The 20107-nt window shown below is 42.7% G+C and overlaps 1 protein-coding gene across 1 annotated transcript in view; it reads left to right on the top strand.

Moving 5' to 3' along the window:
• LOC138961540 (ribosomal biogenesis protein LAS1L-like) overlaps positions 1–20107 on the top strand; it is a 37654-nt gene that overhangs the window by 11482 nt on the left and 6065 nt on the right. Inside the window, exons 7-11 of the mRNA XM_070333199.1 lie at positions 433–518; positions 1130–1218; positions 1883–2092; positions 7361–7490; positions 9842–10044. Coding sequence (XP_070189300.1) covers positions 433–518; positions 1130–1218; positions 1883–2092; positions 7361–7490; positions 9842–10044 — 718 coding nt within the window. The remainder of the gene's footprint in view (positions 1–432; positions 519–1129; positions 1219–1882; positions 2093–7360; positions 7491–9841; positions 10045–20107) is intronic.

Raw genomic sequence — 20107 nt, 5'->3', positions numbered from 1 at the left:
CAGAATAACTCTGACTTACTATATATTAGTAATTATACATATCGTATGCATTTAGATTTATTATTGTTGTTTTTGTAATGGGTCTGTGCTGTTTGCCTCTGGACTTTCAGATTTGTAAGAGTAAGCTTCTTCTTCTTCAGCTTTCGACAGTTGTGTCACTCTTAGTCTCAGGCCTGCTGATGTTGTGAACTGGCAAGTTCGGCACAGGTCTTCCGCAGTTCCCCACAGTTTAGCATCTGGAGTTGTGCTCTCTGACCAGGTCTGGTCGCGCAGGGGGCAAGGAGAGGGCACGCTTGTAGAATGTGCTGCGGGGTCTGTTCATCCAGATTCCTGTAGGTGCAACGCCTATCCTTTTGAGGTGTGTCGATGGTTGTGTAAGACTAAACCAATCACTTACCTTGAAGTGTGTTACCACCAGTGTACTGTGTGCAGAGCCTGGAGGACGGGCCGGAGAGCGAGGCAGCCAGGGAGGAGAGCCGGGCTCTCAGGCGCATTGAACACGTCTTGAACGGACCAAAGTGAGTCAATGGAAGGAAATCTGTTATTTTCAGTTTCAGATTAGAATGCTTGTCGACACGTGCTGACACACTCACTAGTGAAAGAGTGCTGGTACGCTTTTCTTTTAAATGCATAAAGTACTACTGCATTGTACTACTACTACATATAATAATAAATCACTTTTCTATAGCGCGAGTCCCATCGATTGGCTCAAGGTGCTTTACAATTTCATTTTCATTCATAAAGTAGGACAAAAGTGCTACACACCATTATTAATTTTGTTGCTGATGTTGCAACAAGCCAACCGAACTTGGCAAACTTTAGAATGCTCTTTTCGTTCTTAAAACCTTTTGATAATGCGACCACCAAACCACTGAACATCCCCCCCTCCCCATTCCATTCTCCCACCCCATGTATGTTGTAATTGTCCAAGTGTGCTTTTCTGTTATATGATTCTGTCCTTTCGGTTAGGTGATGTGCTGTAATGTACAGCATATACATGTTAAAAAAAAAACTGTACAAAAAGAGAATAAAAAAATAAAAAGAATGCTCTTTTTAATCATTGTGTAAAGGCTGGTTAAGAAATCTATTTGTGAATAAACATTGTTTTTGATTTACTTTGTTTTACCAGGAGGAGCTGCCTTCTTGCAAGTGTGGTGGACTCAGGTCACTTGCTGCCTACAGAGCAGCAGCTCAACTCGTACCATGCCAACCTAGATGGTGAGCGCTTACAGTGGCATCTAAACTTACCCAGTGTGACTGTAGGGGGTACAGGGTGATGCTGTGTCGTGGTACAGTGACTTCATGAAAGTAAAACATTGATGAGATATATACATTGTAGGTGTGTGTGTGTGTTTATTTGACCTTTTTCTGTGTATCTGGCAGTGTCTTGTATCAGTTTTTTTTTCTTTTATTCGTTGATCAAAGAGTAAACCATTGCAAAAATTTAAATCAATGAATCGATTTATCCATTGCTTTTAGCTTGTTCTATACAATGAACACGTGCTCAGCAGATGCAGCAACACGCACACAGTATGATAGTGGGAAAGTGCCTTTGTGCTTGTGTGTGTGCGTGTGTGTGTGTGTGTGTGTGTATTTACACACTGTCATTCGTTTCTAAGACCTGATCCTGTAGCCATGAAGAAAAAGAAGAATAAGAAAATTTGGCAATCACCTTGTCAGAAAGAAGGCTCCGCATCAACATTCTGGATAGAATTTTACCAATAACCAATGTCAAAGAACTTGCGTCATTTTATTTCATCAATTATCATGCAGCTTGCTCTGTCTAGCACATTCATCATCTTGTTGTTGGATTTTTCATCAATTATCATGCAGCTTGCTCTGTCTAGCACATTCATCATCTTGTTGTTGGATTTTTCTTCAGAGACCTTACGAGCTGAGCCACCGAAAGTGCCGGGGATTTTGATCAATGTGTGGAAGGAGTTGCTACGGTTACTGCAGAGCAGGCAGCTGACGAGTCTGTTGCTGCAACACATGGTGACAGTGATGCTGGCGGAGCCAGACCCGGCATCACTCAACAGCATGATGCTAGCTGCCTGGCTCAGGCTCATTCTGCTGTACCAAACATCCAATTGTGAGTGTAAAGGGGGTCCTTAATGGAGGCTCAAGTTGACTTCGCCAAAACTTCGCAAAGTCTTGTTGTGACACTTTCACACACATTCAGGGATTCTCGCATTGTCAACCCGAACCATCAGAGTCGACAAGATGAAGCGAACTTTATTCAAACATAGAGACATGTATATAGAGTCGTGGTCTCCCTGTTGAAGCCGAGATCAAATCAGATTTAACGTACTTGCTTACCCTGATATCTACTCTCAGCTGGCACCATGGATGGCTCACCTAACACAGAGGGATACCAGCTCGGTCTCGACCCTCTCACATAAATCACCTGTCATGCAGGCTAACACCCCGCAGTAAGTAGTACTTTGTGACCTACACCTTTCTATTCCAGCGTCTTATCTTTGCTTCACTCTTTGACCAAATAATAAAGAACATGGACACAGACGTCTAGTGGCAAACAGCTATGTAACATTGTTACCGAAAACTCAGTGCTAAAGCTCCGTGCTGCCAGCTTCGTGGAGTATACTTTGCATAGTTGACTTGGCCAAATTAAGGACAGGCTTAACCCACTCAAACCTCAAGTTTAACCCCACTCCTACCCACCCCTACTCAACTGGAGGCCGGGTAGCTCAGTTGGTAGAGCACTGGAGTGGGTTGCATGAGAGAACTCAAATTCCAAGCTCAAATGGTTCGACTTTACTCTAAAGCTTGCTCTGTTAAGAATCCGCAAAGCACGAAACGAAGTCGGGGTGCATGAGCCGTCTTAAGGGCCGACTCAACAGAGAAAGAGGGCAAGTCGACGTTGTCGACCTACATAGAGCATTAGTGGGAGATTCCATGACGTCACCGAAAATGTAGTCAGCAACAGCCTATGCAAACTGCAGTCTAGTAGGTTCGCGGGAAAAGGGCGCAACAGAGACCGTCTGTTACACAATAATGTACTCTGCGGCATCTGGGCGCATTCAAGCATGCACAGGAAGCGCGCGCTCATACCAACACAGGAGATGCCGTGTGTAGTACAAAGTAGAGCGTTCGGCGTTATAGTACTATTTTGTGCATTGTGCATGTTGGATCGAGTAGAAGAAAAATAAAGATTGTCTTCTTGATCTTGAATCGCTCTCTACTGAAAAGGTAAACATCGACTAAAAATTAAACAAGTCGCGAAGGCGAAATTACTACATTTAGTCAAGTAGCTGTCGAACTCACAGAATGAAACTGAACGCAACGCAACGCAGCAAGACCGTATACTCGTAGCATCGTCACTCCACCGCCCGTGGCAAAGGCAGTGCACGTGGAATTGACAAGAAGAGCGGGGTATTCGTTGCGCTGAGAAGGATAGCACGCTTTTCTGTACCTCTCTTCGTTTTAACTTTCTGAGCGTGTTTTTAATCCAAACATATCATATCTATATATTTTTGGAATCAGGAACCGACAAGGAATAAGATGAAAGTGTTTTTAAATTGATTTCGAAAAAAAAAATTTTATAATAATTTTTATATATTTAATTTTCAGAGCTTGTTTTTAATCCGAATATAACATATTTATATGTTTTTGGAATCAGCAAATAATGGAGAATAAGATAAACGTAAATTTGGATCGTTTTATAAATTTTTAATTTTTTTTACAATTTTCAGATTTTTAATGACCAAAGTCATTAATTAATTTTTAAGCCACCAAGCTGAAATGCAATACCGAACCCCGGGCTTCGTCGAAGAGTACTTGACCAAAATTTCAACCAATTTGGTTGGAAAATGAGGGCGTGACAGTGCCGCCTCAACTTTCACGAAAAGCCGGATATGACGTCATCAAAGACATTTATCAAAAAAATGAAAAAAACGTTCGGGGATTTCATACCCAGGAACTCTCATGTCAAATTTCATAAAGATCGGTCCAGTAGTTTAGTCTGAATCGCTCTACACACACACACACACACACACACGCACACACATACACCATACCCTCGTTTCGATTCCCCCTCGATGTTAAAATATTTAGTCAAAACTTGACTAAATATAAAAAGTAAATCAAAAAAGAAGATAAAAATACAGTAATTACAAAAAAAAAACACGAATTATATCAAAATAAACAAGTCGCGTAAGGCGAAAATACAATATTTAGTCAAGTAGCTGTCGAACTCACAGAATGAAACTGAACGCAATGCCATTTTACTCGTAGCATCGTCAGGCCACCGCTCATGGCAAAGGCAGTGAAATTGACAAGAAGAGCGGGGTAGTAGTTGCGCTAAGAAGGATAGCACGCTTTTCTGTACCTCTCTTTGTTTTAACTTTCTGAGCGTGTTTTTAATCCAAACATATCATATCTATATGTTTTTGGAATCAGGAACCGACAAGGAATAAGATGAAAGTGTTTTTAAATTGATTTGGACAATTTAATTTTGATAATAATTTTTATATATTTAATTTTCAGAGCTTGTTTTTAATCCGAATATAACATATTTATATGTTTTTGGAATCAGCAAATGATGGAGAATAAGATAAACGTAAATTTGGATCGTTTTATAAATTTTTAATTTTTTTTACAATTTTCCGATTTTTAATGACCAAAGTCATTAATTAATTTTTAAGCCACCACGCTGAAATGCAATACCGAAGTCCGGGCTTTGTCGAACATTACTTGACCAAAATTTGAACCAATTTGGTTGAAAAATGAGGGCGTGACAGTGCCGCCTCAACTTTCACGAAAAGCCGGATATGACGTCATCAAAGACATTTATCAAAAAAATGAAAAAAACGTTCGGGAATTTCATACCCAGGAACTCTCATGTCAAATTTCATAAAGATCGGTCCAGTAGTTTAGTCTGAATCGCTCTACACACACACACACACACACACGCACACACGCACACACGCACATACACCACGACCCTCGTTTCGATTCCCCCTCGATGTTAAAATATTTAGTCAAAACTTGACTAAATATAAAAATGAAGTAAAAACAAAATAGAAGGAAAAGAAACCAAAGTCATATAATGTGAGATTAAAAAAATAAATAATAAATAAATAAATTTTGATTTCACCCTAAAGAAAACAAAAACAAAAACCTTTTGATTACCGGGCACAGATGAAGTAAACAAGAAAGTTGTCTAACTCCATCGCGTTGGTGCGACCTATTATAGCACCAAATGATAAAAGGTTTTAAAAAATCATCTTGCAAGCGGCAACTGGCTGGTTAAGTCAGCTTGCAAGCTCAGCGTTAAGCCTGGGGGGGAGCAGGCTCAAAGTTAAGCAAGAAACGCTGTGCTCAATGAACGTAAGACCGCTCATGCACCCCGGTCTTCTTGATCTTGAATCGCTCTCTACTGAAAAGGTAAACATCGACCAAAAATTTAAAAAAGTAAATACAAAAAGAAGATAAAAATACAGTAATTACACAAAAACACGAATTATATCAAAATAAAAAATGAAGTAAAAACAAAATAGAAGGAAAAGACACCAAAGTCATATAATGTGAGATTAAAAAAATAAATAATAAATAAATAAATAAATAACCCCCGCGGGTTAGGGGGAAGAATTTACCCGATGCTCCCCAGCATGTCGTAAGAGGCGACTAACGGATTTTGTTTCTCCTTTTACCCTTGTTAAGTGTTTCTTGTATAGAATATAGTCAATGTTTGTAAAGATTTTAGTCAAGCAGTATGTAAGAAATGTTAAGTCCTTTGTACTGGAAACTTGCATTCTCCCAGTAAGGTCATATATTGTACTACGTTGCAAGCCCCTGGAGCAATTTTTGTATTAGTGCTTTTGTGAACAAGAAACAATTAACAAGTGGCTCTATCCCATCTCCCCCCCCCCCCCCCCCCCCCCCCCCCCTTTCCCCGTCGCGATATAACCTTGAACGGTTGAAAACAACGTTAAACACCAAAGAAAGAATAAATAGATAAGATTAAATAAATAAAATTTTAAAAATCAATAATAAAACACTTATAACTATTAGAGACAGCATTAGGTAAGAAAAGATGATTTCTAACAAATAAATAAATACATAAATACATATTTCAACAAATAAAAAAATAAAAATGATTTCACCCTAAAGAAAACAAAAACAAAAACCTTTTGATTGCCGGGCACAGATGAAGTAAAAAAGAAAGTTGTCTAACTCCATCGCGTTGGTGCGACCTATTATAGCACCAAATGATAAAAGGTTTTAACAAATAATCTTGCAAGCGGCAACTGGCTGGTTAAGTCTGTTTTCTCTGCCAAGCTCAGCGTTAAGCCTGGGGGGAGCAGGCTCAAAGTTAAGAAAGAAACGCTGTGCTCAACGAACGTAAGACCGCTCATGCACCCCGGTTTTTGCGCTTTCGGCGTAAAGTCAACCATCTCAACTTTGAGCACATTTCCGCCCAGCTTAAGTCGTCTCATGCAACCCGCCCCTGGACTTGTGATCCTAAGGTCACAGGTTCGAATCAAATAGGGGCGGACACAGGTCAACTTTATGTGCAGACTCAGACTGTATCCATGTACCACCCCCGTGTCACCACTGTGGTACATAAAAGACCTCATGCTCAGTCATTCTGCCATAAGTGCAGATGGCTGATTACACCTAAACACGCACACACCTGAGTAGCACGACTTTGTTGCTGCTAGCTTTCCACTGGGAGGTAGTGACCCGCATTTCCCAGCTTTGGGATAAAAGACTAAATGAAACAATCATTTCTGTCAGGTATGATATTTTTCTACCAATTGACTGATTTTTAGCATTTTGAAAGCTTCTAGGGTTATTCCTGGGGTTCAAATATTGCAGATTTCTTTTTTTTAAAGACATTCTGTGGTATGTGTGTTTATGACAATACCAACAACCATGCAACACAAATATCTCATACTAAGGGGGGATAATCAATAAAAACACAAGGCTTATGATCAGTCAAGTTCATTTTTACTAGACTGATAAAAAGATATATAGGTAAAAGTTTGGCAAATGTGTTTGTGGAGCTATTCTTTCTGCCTGTGCATGATTGATTGTTTTGTAAATCTACCACCAGTGCCTATTTATATTTTGGGTGACCGGTCATTGACTTTTCTCATATTGAGTTGGTTGATTTTACCTGTACAATTTTTGACGTGCCAATCAGGAACCAAATAGACTGACACCATTGCTCCGGAAAATGACCTGTTGACTTTGTGATTCAAAAATAAAATAACAAATCAGTCTGTATACTGTATTTGTCTATGTCCTGGTGACTGAATTTTCATTGTTATTTATTAATTGATTTTTGTTGTAATTGTTCAGTCAAGTGGCCTTACCCTATACTCTCTGCATCCAGACTCCAAGAGCGCAGAGGAGCGAGCCTCCCAGCCCAACCTGTACCACTCCTCCATACAGTTCAGCAAGGACGTCCTCCTGTCCACTTGCCTGCAGACCCCCACCATCTGGACCTGTAGTCTTCTGCCTCTGTGAGTCACCATGATTTAGGTTGTGCAAGGAGGCATATGTTCTGCTTTTGACTTTATGATCTGACAAACAAAGGGAAGTAAACGCTCTAAATACATATGGCATGTGTAATAGAGTAAGCGAGAGTTATCCGGAACCAGTCTCCTGGCACCTGAGAAAATAACAAGCATTGAAATGAACAAGCCACTTTCATCCTTATTTCTTTTCTTTTTTTGACTCAATGGCTCTTTTTGGGGGCCTGGTGGCCCAGTTGGTATAGCATTGAACTTGTGATCCTTGAGTCTCGGCTGGGGCGGATGGGTTAACTATATGTGCACATTAGAGATGGTATTCATGTCCCACCCTCATGTCACCACTGTGGCACCCAACAGACCTTGGTCCTCCTGCCAAAAGTGCAGGTGGCTGATTACACCTCAACACGCCCACACCTGGGTAGCGCGACTCTTGTTGCTGCTAGCTTTGTTGAGGACACACCTGGGTAGCGCCACTCTTGTTGCTGCTAGCTTTGTTGAGGACACACCTGGGTAGCGCCACTCTTGTTGCTGCTAGCTTTGTTGAGGACACACCTGGGTAGCGCCACTCTTGTTACTGCTAGCTTTGTTGAGGACACACCTGGGTAGCGCCACTCTTGTTGCTGCTAGCTTTGTTGAGGACACACCTGGGTAGCGCCACTCTTGTTGCTGCTAGCTTTGTTGAGGACACACCTGGGTAGCGCCACTCTTGTTACTGCTAGCTTTGTTGAGGACACACCTGGGTAGCGCCACTCTTGTTGCTGCTAGCTTTGTTGAGGACACACCTGGGTAGCGCCACTCTTGTTGCTGCTAGCTTTGTTGAGGACACACCTGGGTAGCGCCACTCTTGTTACTGCTAGCTTTGTTGAGGACACACCTGGGTAGCGCCACTCTTGTTGCTGCTAGCTTTGTTGAGGACACACCTGGGTAGCGCCACTCTTGGTGCTGCTAGCTTTGTTGAGGACACACCTGGGTAGCGCCACTCTTGGTGCTGCTAGCTTTGTTGAGGACACACCTGGGTAGCGCCACTCTTCTTGCTGCTAGCTTTGTTGAGGACACACCTGGGTAGCGCCACTCTTGTTGCTGCTAGCTTTGTTGAGGACACACCTGGGTAGCGCAACTCTTGTTGCTGCTAGCTTTGTTGAGGACACACCTGGGTAGCGCAACTCTTGTTGCTGCTAGCTTTGTTGAGGACACACCTGGGTAGCGCCACTCTTGTTGCTGCTAGCTTTGTTGAGGACACACCTGGGTAGCGCCACTCTTGTTGCTGCTAGCTTTGTTGAGGACACACCTGGGTAGCGCCACTCTTGTTGCTGCTAGCTTTGTTGAGGACACACCTGGGTAGCGCCACTCTTGTTGCTGCTAGCTTTGTTGAGGACACACCTGGGTAGCGCCACTCTTGTTGCTGCTAGCTTTGTTGAGGACACACCTGGGTAGCGCCACTCTTGTTGCTGCTAGCTTTGTTGAGGACACACCTGGGTAGCGCCACTCTTGTTGCTGCTAGCTTTGTTGAGGACACACCTGGGTAGCGCCACTCTTGTTGCTGCTAGCTTTGTTGAGGACACACCTGGGTAGCGCCACTCTTGTTGCTGCTAGCTTTGTTGAGGACACACCTGGGTAGCGCCACTCTTGTTGCTGCTAGCTTTGTTGAGGACACACCTGGGTAGCGCAACTCTTGTTGCTGCTAGCTTTGTTGAGGAAGGAAGCGACTGGAATGTCCCAGCGATAGGGTAATACGGTAAAGAATATGATACAAAACAATGGCTAGGACTCTTCAGCACTTCAAACAAAGACTGGTCAATCAATGCCCGTGTGGTTTGTGCATTGCCCATTGGAATGACTGTAAAACCAAAATGTATCTATTTAGATACGGTGATCTCTCCTCTTCTTCTTCTTTGTTCATGGGCTTAGACTCCCACGTTCACTCATGTTTTTTAGCACGAGTGGATTTTTACATGTATGACCGTTTTTACCCCGCCATTCAGGCAGCATACGCCGATTTCGGGGGAGGCATGCTGGGTATTTTCGTGTTTTTATAACCCACCGAACTCTGACATGGATTACAGGATCTTTTCCGTGTGCACTTGGTCTTGTGCTTGCGTGTATGCACGAAGGGGGTTAAGTCACTAGCAGGTCTGCACATAAGTTGACCTGGGAGATCGTAAAAATCTCCACTCTTAACCCACCAGGCGGTAGCGACTTACCACCGCGCCACTGCGCCCGTCAGATAGGATGATAAATGCAATCAGTTTTGAACTTGTGTGTTAGTCAATCAATATTCTTGAGATTGCAAAGACAAGAAGCAGAAATGATGTTAAAGATTTGGTGCTTGAATCTTTCAGTGTCGGAGACACCGAGAGCGTTTCAGTAGACGCATGTGGGAAACTGGACGAGCTGGAAAAAATCTACAAAGGTGGCGCCACATCCACTACAGATAAAGATCAAAGCGATGACGAAATGAGGCAAGGGGAGGGGAAGGGGGAGGAAGGCAAAAGGAGAGGGGACCCGCCCCCTGCTGAGAAAATCTTCTCTGTCACTGGTGCAGGTAAGCATTGAGAGTTTCTTGGCAAACTCGCGATTTAGTCCTGTGTAAGGCTCGCTATCACACCGAATAAATCTGAAAATCGTAAGTCTGCTTACAGTATGTGATGTCGTTTGGAACGAGTATTATATGGTATGTGACTTCTTTTAGCATGTGACGTCACTTGGAACTCAAAATGTTCAGTCGTCTTTCGTAATGGGACGTCAGGCGGAATTAATCTCAAAATGTTTGTTTTTTTAGTACCATGTGACGTCACATCCACAGGGCTATTTCAGGAGATATGCATTTTATCTGATTTTTGTGTGTGCGCATTTGTTGTTTCCCATGGTTCTTCTTCATGAGCTGTAGGTAGGTCGACTCCTTCTTTGCGACATGGAAACAGTCGCGTTTTTCGTGAAAAAATGGGCATTTCCAACTCGCCATTTCTTCAAATCCACTAGGATTAGAAGAACAAAATCTACGTATCTTGTAAAACAATCCCTGAGCCTTCCGACTGTGGTATTCATTTTTATCTGCGATGCGGCCTTGGGCAGATCTAGTCAACCAAGAAAATAGATCTAAAACACGGGTGGTTAAGCTTTTCAATAGCGGTTTTGAAGCCTGCAAATGTTGTGTTTACAAATCGCTTCGGGGGCACCTTTTAATCTATACGTACAGACAAACCAAATCCATTGAATGAAAGGTAAGAGGATGGACTGTTAGCTGGTTCGGGGTATTACAATTTTTCAAAAGGATATACATGCAAGAAAGACTCAAACATTGCCCTTTTTCATTCAAGTGTAGATTAGAGCGTATCAAATGAATGCAGTATACCCTCGGTCAGAATAAAGAGCAGGCATTGCTCTTTCCAACGATGTATAACTTGGCACAGTACATAATGTTTAAGAACTGCCCCCGAAGTGATTTTTCAACAAACCCGTAGGAAAGGACACCCTATTTTGGCCGTAAAAAGCGCTAAAATGGGATACATTTCTAACCTTTGACGTGTATTTCAAGCAGTACACCCCAGCAATGCCATTGATTTAAAACCTTAATGATTATATTTCCTGAAAATTCACCTCATGAACGATTTTCAGTGTGCAATAAAACCCAGTAATTTGCTTCGTTTCTTTGCTGTGACGCAAATACAAAACCAACTAGATCTGCGGTGACTTTGTGACGTCTTTTTCGAAATGGCCTTGAAGTTGCGTGGGTCCTCGATGGCTCACGTTGGGTTCAATGTGGGTGAAGCTATGACTGGATCTAAACCAAACAGCGTGTGTTCGCGCGCGCACACACACACGTGCGCGCACACACACACACACACAGTTGCACACACTCACACACACACACACACACACACACACACACACACACACACACACACACACACCCACACACACACACACACACACACACACACACACACACTCACATATGCAGTTGTTTTAATCAGTCTGGTTTTCTCTTGTTTTCATCTTATGAACATTCTAAATGTTAAACTAACTTATTGTCTTGTACAGAACTTATTGTCTTGTACAGAATAACAACTGTGTGAATGGTGCTATACTGAATGAAAGAGTGTGACATGAAGTTCTTGTACATCATTGTAAAGAGTGTGAATGACGTTTTAGTTTAGATGTCAAGCGCTTAGAGCAAGCCTTTTTAACGAAAGTTTTTGATTTAGCGCTATATAAATGTTCTTATTATTATTATACATACACACACACACGCGCGCGCGCCCTGACGGTGAGAACATTTTACATTTCAAGTATGGCAAGGAATTTTAGGGGCTATCCTCGTGTTTGAAAAAAGTGAAAGTCAGAAATCAAATTCTCCCAAAAAAGGCCTCAACCTTAAACTATTAAAATCAAATTTGATCTCAGCTGTTCTGTACTAAATGAATGTGTGTGCATAACATATCCAAAATCCGCTAAAATCCGCCGGGCGGAACAGTGTTTTTTCGGGGGTCAAAGCGTGCAACCTTTCAGAAAAGTGGAATAAAGACTGAGCATTCTATGGGAGTCTGTTGGAAAGTCGGAACCCAAAAGAAATAATTGCACTACATACTAGACATCTCTTTGACTATTATTCACCATAATCAAATCGATGTGAATGCGTGTTGAATTGTGTAAAAAAAATTCCATCTCACACGGCATAAATAAATCCCTGCGCCTTGAATATGTGCGCAATATAAATTGCATAAAAAATAAAAAAATAAAAATCCCTGCGCTTAGAACTGTATCCACGGAATACGCGCGATAGAAGCCTCATATTGATTGATTGATTGATAAATAACAATTCCGGAGTCAACAGGTCGTATTATTTGCATAAATGGGGCCTTTTTTCAAGTAATTTTTGGCAAGACGCTTGTACACAAATTGGTGTACCTTCCAAGAATAACATAGTAGCAGAATTTATTAAAGTGAATACATGGCCCAGTCATTTATGATAAATATGGAGCACTGCGCAGCTTGAAACGTGACATTGTGTGTGCATACGATCCTTACCTATCTCCCTACCCCTATAAATTGCCAAACGACGCTATCCCTCAGTTCCACCCACTATTTTGACTGAACAACAGGCAACTTGTTGAAAAAAAAATGCTTCAACGCATCATATGTCACGACCATGTATGAGTAAAAGACAAGACCAACATTATCAAGATATTAAACATTAATATTCTAACTTGTCTTCAAGTCCTTTCATCTGCCCGTCTTCCCCTGTTACATGCCCCAGGCATTAAAACTTTTCTCTGACCTTCATTTTCATGTATTTTTTAGCTAGTTTTACGTGAAAGTAGTTGGAGGTTTTTGCATTTTAGTCAAGTAAAGCAGGTTTGTTCTTTCCGCTTTATTACACATAGATTTCAGATGCTACTATGGTCAATCTGATCATGAGCTCTTTGAAGATGTTATTAAATTACATATCCATACCCAACTCACAAATAGCAATTAACTCTAGTTCAGTGCTGTACGTGTCCCCTTGGTAACCAAGGGAGACCACTCTAAAAAAGAAAGTGATCCATCCCATAATGCCAGACTATCAACAGTCCGACATCCGTATGCGCGCGCATACGCCGCCATCTTATCATTCCACTCTCAGCGAGCGACGTGTCTGGTCGCGTTTTGTTGTACGCTCCGGCTGTGTTCAGCCTTGGTCTTTGTTTCCTGACTTTGACTTCGCCCCTTGGTCTGCCGCCGAGCTTTGTCAATACCCTGGCTGTTTTTGGGTGAGAGCTTTCTTGTTTTATGTAACTTTGGCGACGTTCTGTCGCACGTTTGTGAACTTGTAAAAATTTTTCAGTTTCGAAAATTTTTTGTGAGTTCGCTTTGACATGGCGGAGTGCGCCAAGATTAGAACTAGTTCGGGACAGGCTGCTGCTTCAGCTTCTCCGGCTGCTAGTACTTCTTCCTCTAAGAGAAGTTCTTCGTCTAGAAGAAAGAGTGATGGCCGGGAATCGTCGTTATTTGCCCTGAAGATGGCAAATGTCTTGTAGTGTGACTTTCTCTTCCTCCCAGGGGGCAGGAAGTGAGCAGTAGGGCTGGTTCTTTGTTGGACAATTTAGTCAAACAGGGAGTCAGCTTCCCGATTGCACGATTGTGCTTGACGGCTGTTCAGATGAAGGTGCTTCCGCTTGACTGAAAAGCACTGAATTCAGGTTCCGTTTCGTGTTAGCGAGTGCAGTGACGCTCGCAGCTGCAATGGTTCGAGGTACAACGGGTTCGTCCGGTGTGTTTATATGCAACCGGTTGGTTCGGATGTTTACTAATCCACGGCCGGTTTCGCTTCCGCTTTTGCGGCTGTGTCTCTGGTACAGGATGGGATAGCCTGCTATAGTTAACACTGTGGTGTTGGTAGTCGGCACTTTTTAGCCTTTGGCTTCCGGTTCCGTTACTGCGGTTCCTTAGCTGTTTTACAGGCTGTATCCTCTTCCTCTTCCGCTTTTGCGGCTGTGTCTCTGGTACAGGATGGGATAGCCTGCTATAGTTAACACTGTGGTGTTGGTAGTCGGCACTTTTTAGCCTTTGGCTTCCGGTTCCGTTACTGCGGTTCCTTAGCTGTTTTACAGGCTGTATCCTCTTCCTCTTCCAGTTTGCCGGCTGGAAGGGGCAGGTGGATGAAGTATCTGGCATGGAGTTCCGGTGTTTGAATATTTTCAAATTTTTTCCGATTTCTGGCAAGTTTTGCCTTATCGGGATTGGTGACTGGTTCTCATCATTTCGATGATCGTTATGATGCTATTGATCAAGGGGAGGCTCATACTTCGGCTGTGTCGCTGTTCGCGGCATTTGATAGTTGATTTGAGCCTTCTGAGGAGAATCTTTGAGTGTTAAGTTCTTAGATCCTCTGGCCAGTCACGATATAACCTTGAATGGTTGTAAATGACGTTAAACATCCAATAAGGAAGGAAAGAAAGAAAGATCCTCTGGCGGGGTCTTTGTGTACTTGTGGATTTTTTTTCACAAGAGAGTTGTCTTTGTCTCCACTATCTTTGTGGATTACGTTCGACTTTTACCTGCGGCGGTGTTGCTTTAGTTTGTGTCTTACGCTCAAGTAGCGCGTCACTCGCGGAGCGCTTTCTGTAGGCTTCGGTTAACTCCAAGCTTAAGAACTTAGGTTCTACGGAACCGCCCTCGGGTTTGGCAAACATCCATCTGGATTTTGATAGCTAGGAGAAACTGTCTGTAAGATCAGGATCTCCTAGCTCGGGTAGATTGTGGCTTCGGTTCTTTGTGATCGGCACTTTCGAACAAAACTTGCTTTTTTCTCTCTATTGTTTGAAAGGTCTCTTTTTGAGGCCGCTTCTAGGCACGCGGGCTTTTATCTATCAAAGAGACGCTCACGGTAAAAAGAAGGCGCAAGGCAGGCCTTGGCTGTTGTTTGTTTCCAAACGAAAAGCTTCAGGCTGGCTGTTATCTACTTTAGCTTTTGGCTCTATACCCTCGTGTTCACAGGGTTGTCTTCATAGATCGCTCTGGCGGCCGGTTGATCGCACAGTACGGGTCGTCGCAATCTGGGTTCCAGACCTCTTAAGGCTGGCAAGAAGGCGTTTTTGCTTTCTTACATTCGAATTACACGGATGTCTACTGTAAGGGTATCTTTGAGATACTTATGGGCTTCCCCCTCAACTCGGGTTTTGTTTCAGGGTCTTTATAGGGGATTTGGCGTGTTTGTTCACTTGTCACTTAGACTGGCTTGGTACAAAGCACTTACTTCTTACGGAAAGAACTCCTCTTCTTTCTGTTTAATGCAGGTGGAGTGCCACCTATTCTGGGTTTCCGCTTTTTCTTCCATGTCTTACTTTTAAGACTTTATGTAATTTCTGTTACTTTGTTACGGCTTGGTGCAGTGTTGCTTTAACCCGTTTCAAGACTAGCCTGGCGGATCTACATGGTAAACGGCCAAGCTTACTCTGGTAGCTTCTGTGAGAAGTGGGAGTAAGCGTACTTTCTGGTTTTTTTGAATATAGACAGCTTTCTCAAGAAAGACTGATCTATGACTTTTGGGTTTCTTTGGAATTTTCAGGCAGTTTATGCGGAAAACGGGGAAACTAGCTTCCAATTGCATTTTCAATTTATGAAGCAATACTTCGGCTCCTTTAGAGTCAGGTTTAGTCATTTGAATATTGCGAGTTTCGAAAAATTTTCTGACTTTCACTGATCTTATTAGATCATTGATTTAAAGGGCAGTTTTTTGGAGATATTTGGCTTCTAACGAGGTTGAACTGGTAGTCAACTGGTTTGGCTATCTTGACACGCAAGGCAGTTTTTCTAACGATGCTCGCTACGTCTCGTTGAGGAAGTGAGGTTCATACTTTATTCGGCTTAGCTAAAGATATTTCAACTGGAAAAGATGGTTCTATATCTCTCAAATTCGGGCCAGAAGTTTTAGCTAAAAATCAGAAACCGGTCCAAATTTCGCCTGTCATTAACATTCCTGCTTTGAGCAACATTCTTGCTCCTGGAGACCCCGATATCGTTAACTGTCCAGTTTGAACGCTCAGCAGTTATTTGTCTAGAACGCAGTTCATTTGTTCAGGAAGTCAAAAGTTGCTTTTCATTTCGCTCATTACAGCAAGGTGCAAAGATATTGCGAAAGTGACTTTAACCAAGTGGGTCTCCACATTGATCAGACAAGCGTATTCCTGGTGGCATACTCAGTCTGGAGAGGTTAGGGCGGTTCTTTCCCTGACTTCGGCAAGAACTCATGAGGCAGGGGCATGGGCCTCCTCTGTGGCAGTGCTCCGATTAGGCTGATGTTTTGAGGCGGCCTATTGGAAATCTGAGGATGTCTTCCTGAGGTATTATCTCAGAGACATCGCCTCCTTCAGACGGGACGGCAGTTTTGCGCTACCTTCTATGGTGGCAGCAGGACAAGCCCTTCTACTTTGTTTTTGATGAGTACCCGCCACCTATAGTAGCAATCTGCTATTTGTGAGTTGGGTATGGATATGTAATTTAATTAAAAATTTTAAAAGTAAATTTTCATTTAATTAATATACTTACCCAACTCACAACGTTTATTCCCTCCCACCTCCCCGCTGTGGTTGGTACTGGGGTCTAAAAAAGAGTGAGTTGGGCTTCGTTTTGGAATGATAAGATGGCGGCGTATGCGCGCGCATACGGATGTCGGACTGTTGATAGTCTGGCATTATGGGATGGATCACTTTCTTTTTTAGAGTGGTCTCCCTTGGTTACCAAGGGGACGCGTACAGCGTTACCAGCACTGAACTAGAGTTAATTGCTATTTGTGAGTTGGGTAAGTATATTAATTAAATGAAAATTTACTTTTAAAATTTTTAATTAATGCCCATAGTGACAACGAACTTACAATACGGGTTCTCACACTAAATTCACAGACTGGGAAAAGATCATACGTACGGACAGATTTTAAAGTGGTCCCATCAATTCTTCAAAAGCATGTTAAAACTTTTATTGTGAAAGAAACCACACACACAAAAGTTAAATCGTGTTTGATGATGCAAAGAAAATAAATATTCCAGCAATTTATTTGAAAATTAAAAAAAAAATTTTTTTGTCTTTTCAAGTCCTTTTATCTGTCCTGAAGAATTAACCTTCACCGGGCGTCATGGGTCGTGTACGCCCCAGAGCCCCACAAAATCGACTTTATCTCTGAAGCTATTTGGAATTTTTAATTGAGACTTCATGTAATCTCCAATCACCATACGACCTTCCTGTTGCCCAACTTTTGAAAGATTATCTTTGTAAACAAACAAATAAACGATGACGTTTTTTGAACTACACAGTCTGGATGATGTGGGTCGTGGACGACCCAAATGGAATGACATAAGGAATTTTACGCTGTTTATCCTTATTCGGACGGCGTGGGTCGACCATACTCTGCAAAGAAGAGACAACGCGTTTATTCCTATTCGGATTGTCACATACACACACAGCACACCCACACACACACACGCGCGCGCGCGTGCGCGGCTGCTCAAGTATACCGGAAAGTGATCTTTGGGACAAAACTTAAAATCTATGGTGTTCCTCTGTAAAACAAAGAGCATGTTGCTGACATTTTGTCAAAGAAAACTAATAATCAATATGAAAGAGACAGAGACAGACAGATAAACAAAAACAGGGAGGAAAAAGAGACAGACAGAGAGAGCTAGCCTGGACAGGCAGACAAGTCACAGAGAGAGAGAGAGAGAGAGAGAGAGAGAGAGAGAGAGAGAGAGAGAGAGAGAGAGAGAGAGAGAGAGAGAGAGAGAGAGAGAGAGAGAGAGTATACCTGTAAAAATGGATACTAATCTGGCCAATGTTGATGATGTCATTAAGGTCAACCTTTTTTCGTGGAATTTTTCTTGGCCTCTTTGTCCCTGGCGTCATAAATGTATTCCAGCAATCTAAAGTGGCACCGTTATGATCAACATTGTCTGAAACAAATTGCAGAGTCTGACTGGGGACAAATTGTTCCGAAGTTGAACACCTTCGGAAACTGCAGCATTTCGTTGGAATCTTATGCACCTCTGAGTAGGATAAGCAAAACCCCAGTTTATGTAAGGTGTCAATGAGGTATCGTGAACCAACAGATTTCTGCATCTGCACACCTAATCCCAACTGCAAAGGTGCGATGCGTGTAGTTCTTCTTGCGTGTATGATGCTCTGCCCAATAGAAGCTGCTTTCAAGGTCGGGTCTTTACCCGACAGAATCTGGGAAATTCAGCCTGTGTAGCTGCAGTAGCCCCAGCAAGGACAGGGTACGTGCTTTTATCACAAGTAATTTACATCACTTCGCGGTGGATCAATGAAGCTGCAGCTTTAATGACAAGAAGAGATTCATCGTAAGATGTTTACAGTTGCTGCTCCTTGTGAAAGTCATTGATTCTTAAAGCTGTTCTCTTCAGAGGCAGTATGTCAGGTTTTCCATCTGCCTCGGCAATAGCGATACTATCGTCAAAATGTTCATTTAGTTTTTTATGTATGGAATATTGTAGGCACTATGCTTCTCTCCCTCCTCTGAATCGGTTTGCATTATGTTTTTCATCACCTGCACCAGTTCACGAATGGTAAGTTGTTCATACACCCTGTCTTGACAGTATTTGACTACCTCCTCGAAGGCAGACACGCGTGCCTTGTCTTCCGGTCGGCCTACACGCAATTTCTTCTTTGCAGGCTCGTGTGGATGAACGAAAATCCCAGGAAACTGTATCTGTAAGCCGTGTCTGAAACTTGTTGCACATGAGTCATTCTCCAAAGCTGGTGAAATTTTAGGTCGGTCACTTAAAACAAAATTTTTACAGAAGCAAATGTGGTTAGACCTTTCCCCCTGTTTATGTGGATAAAGATATGTTTGAAGAAGCACCCACAGCAAAATGAATGAACATATTTGTATTTTGATATTTAATATTGTGTAATAATGTCAGTAAAGACCCTTTGATCACAATGTTCGCGATAACAATGCTTTATGTGACCACAGGTAGTTTCGGGACCATGGGCTCTTTTTGGACTCTCTAAAACTCCATGTAGGGGGTCCATTATTGACCCTCTAAAACTCCACGTAGGGGGTCCATTATTGACCCTCTAAAACTCCACGTAGGGGGTCCATTATTGACCCTCTAAAACTCCACGTAGGGGGTCCATCATTGACCCTCTAAAACTCCACGTAGGGGGTCCATTATTGACCCTCTAAAACTCCATGTAGGGGGTCCATTATTGACCCTCTAAAACTCCACGTAGGGGGTCCATTATTGACCCTCTAAAACTCCATGTAGGGGTTCCATTATTGACCCTCTAAAACTCCATGTAGGGGGTCCATCATTGACCCTCTAAAACTCCACGTAGGGGGTCCATTATTGACCCTCTAAAACTCCACGTAGGGGGTCCATCATTGACCCTCTAAAACTCCATGTAGGGGGTCCATTATTGACCCTCTAAAACTCCATGTAGGGGGTCCATTATTGACCCTCTAAAACTCCACGTAGGGGGTCCATCTTTGACCCTCTTAAATTCCACGTAGGGGGTCCATTATTGACCCTCTAAAACTCCACGTAGGGGGTCCATTATTGACCCTCTAAAACTCCATGTAGGGGGTCCATCATTGACCCTCTAAAACTCCATGTAGGGGGTCCATTATTGACCCTCTAAAACTCCATGTAGGGGGTCCATCATTGACCCTCTAAAACTCCATGTAGGGGGTCCATTATTGACCCTCTAAAACTCCATGTAGGGGGTCCATTATTGACCCTCTAAAACTCCATGTAGGGGATCTATCATTGACCCTCTAAAACTCGATGTAGGGGTTGACCCTCTAAAACTCCACATAGGGGGTCCATTATTGACCCTCTAAAACTCCACGTAGGGGGTCCATTATTGACCCTCAAAAACTCCATGTAGGGGGTCCATCATTGACCCTCTAAAACTCCATGTAGGGGGTCCATCATTGACCCTCTAAAACTCCACGTAGGGGGTCCATCATTGACCCTCTAAAAGTCCACGTAAGGGGTCCATCATTGACCCTCTAAAACTCCATGTAGGGGGTCCATTATTGACCCTCTAAAACTCCACGTAAGGGGTCCATTATTTACCCTCTAAAACTCCATGTAGGGGGTCCATCATTG

This window comes from Littorina saxatilis, linkage group LG3, assembly GCF_037325665.1.
Source record: "Littorina saxatilis isolate snail1 linkage group LG3, US_GU_Lsax_2.0, whole genome shotgun sequence".
NCBI lineage: Eukaryota > Metazoa > Mollusca > Gastropoda > Littorinimorpha > Littorinidae > Littorina > Littorina saxatilis.
The sequence above is the reverse complement of the archived record's forward strand: the minus strand, read 5'-3'. Positions and strand labels throughout refer to the sequence as shown.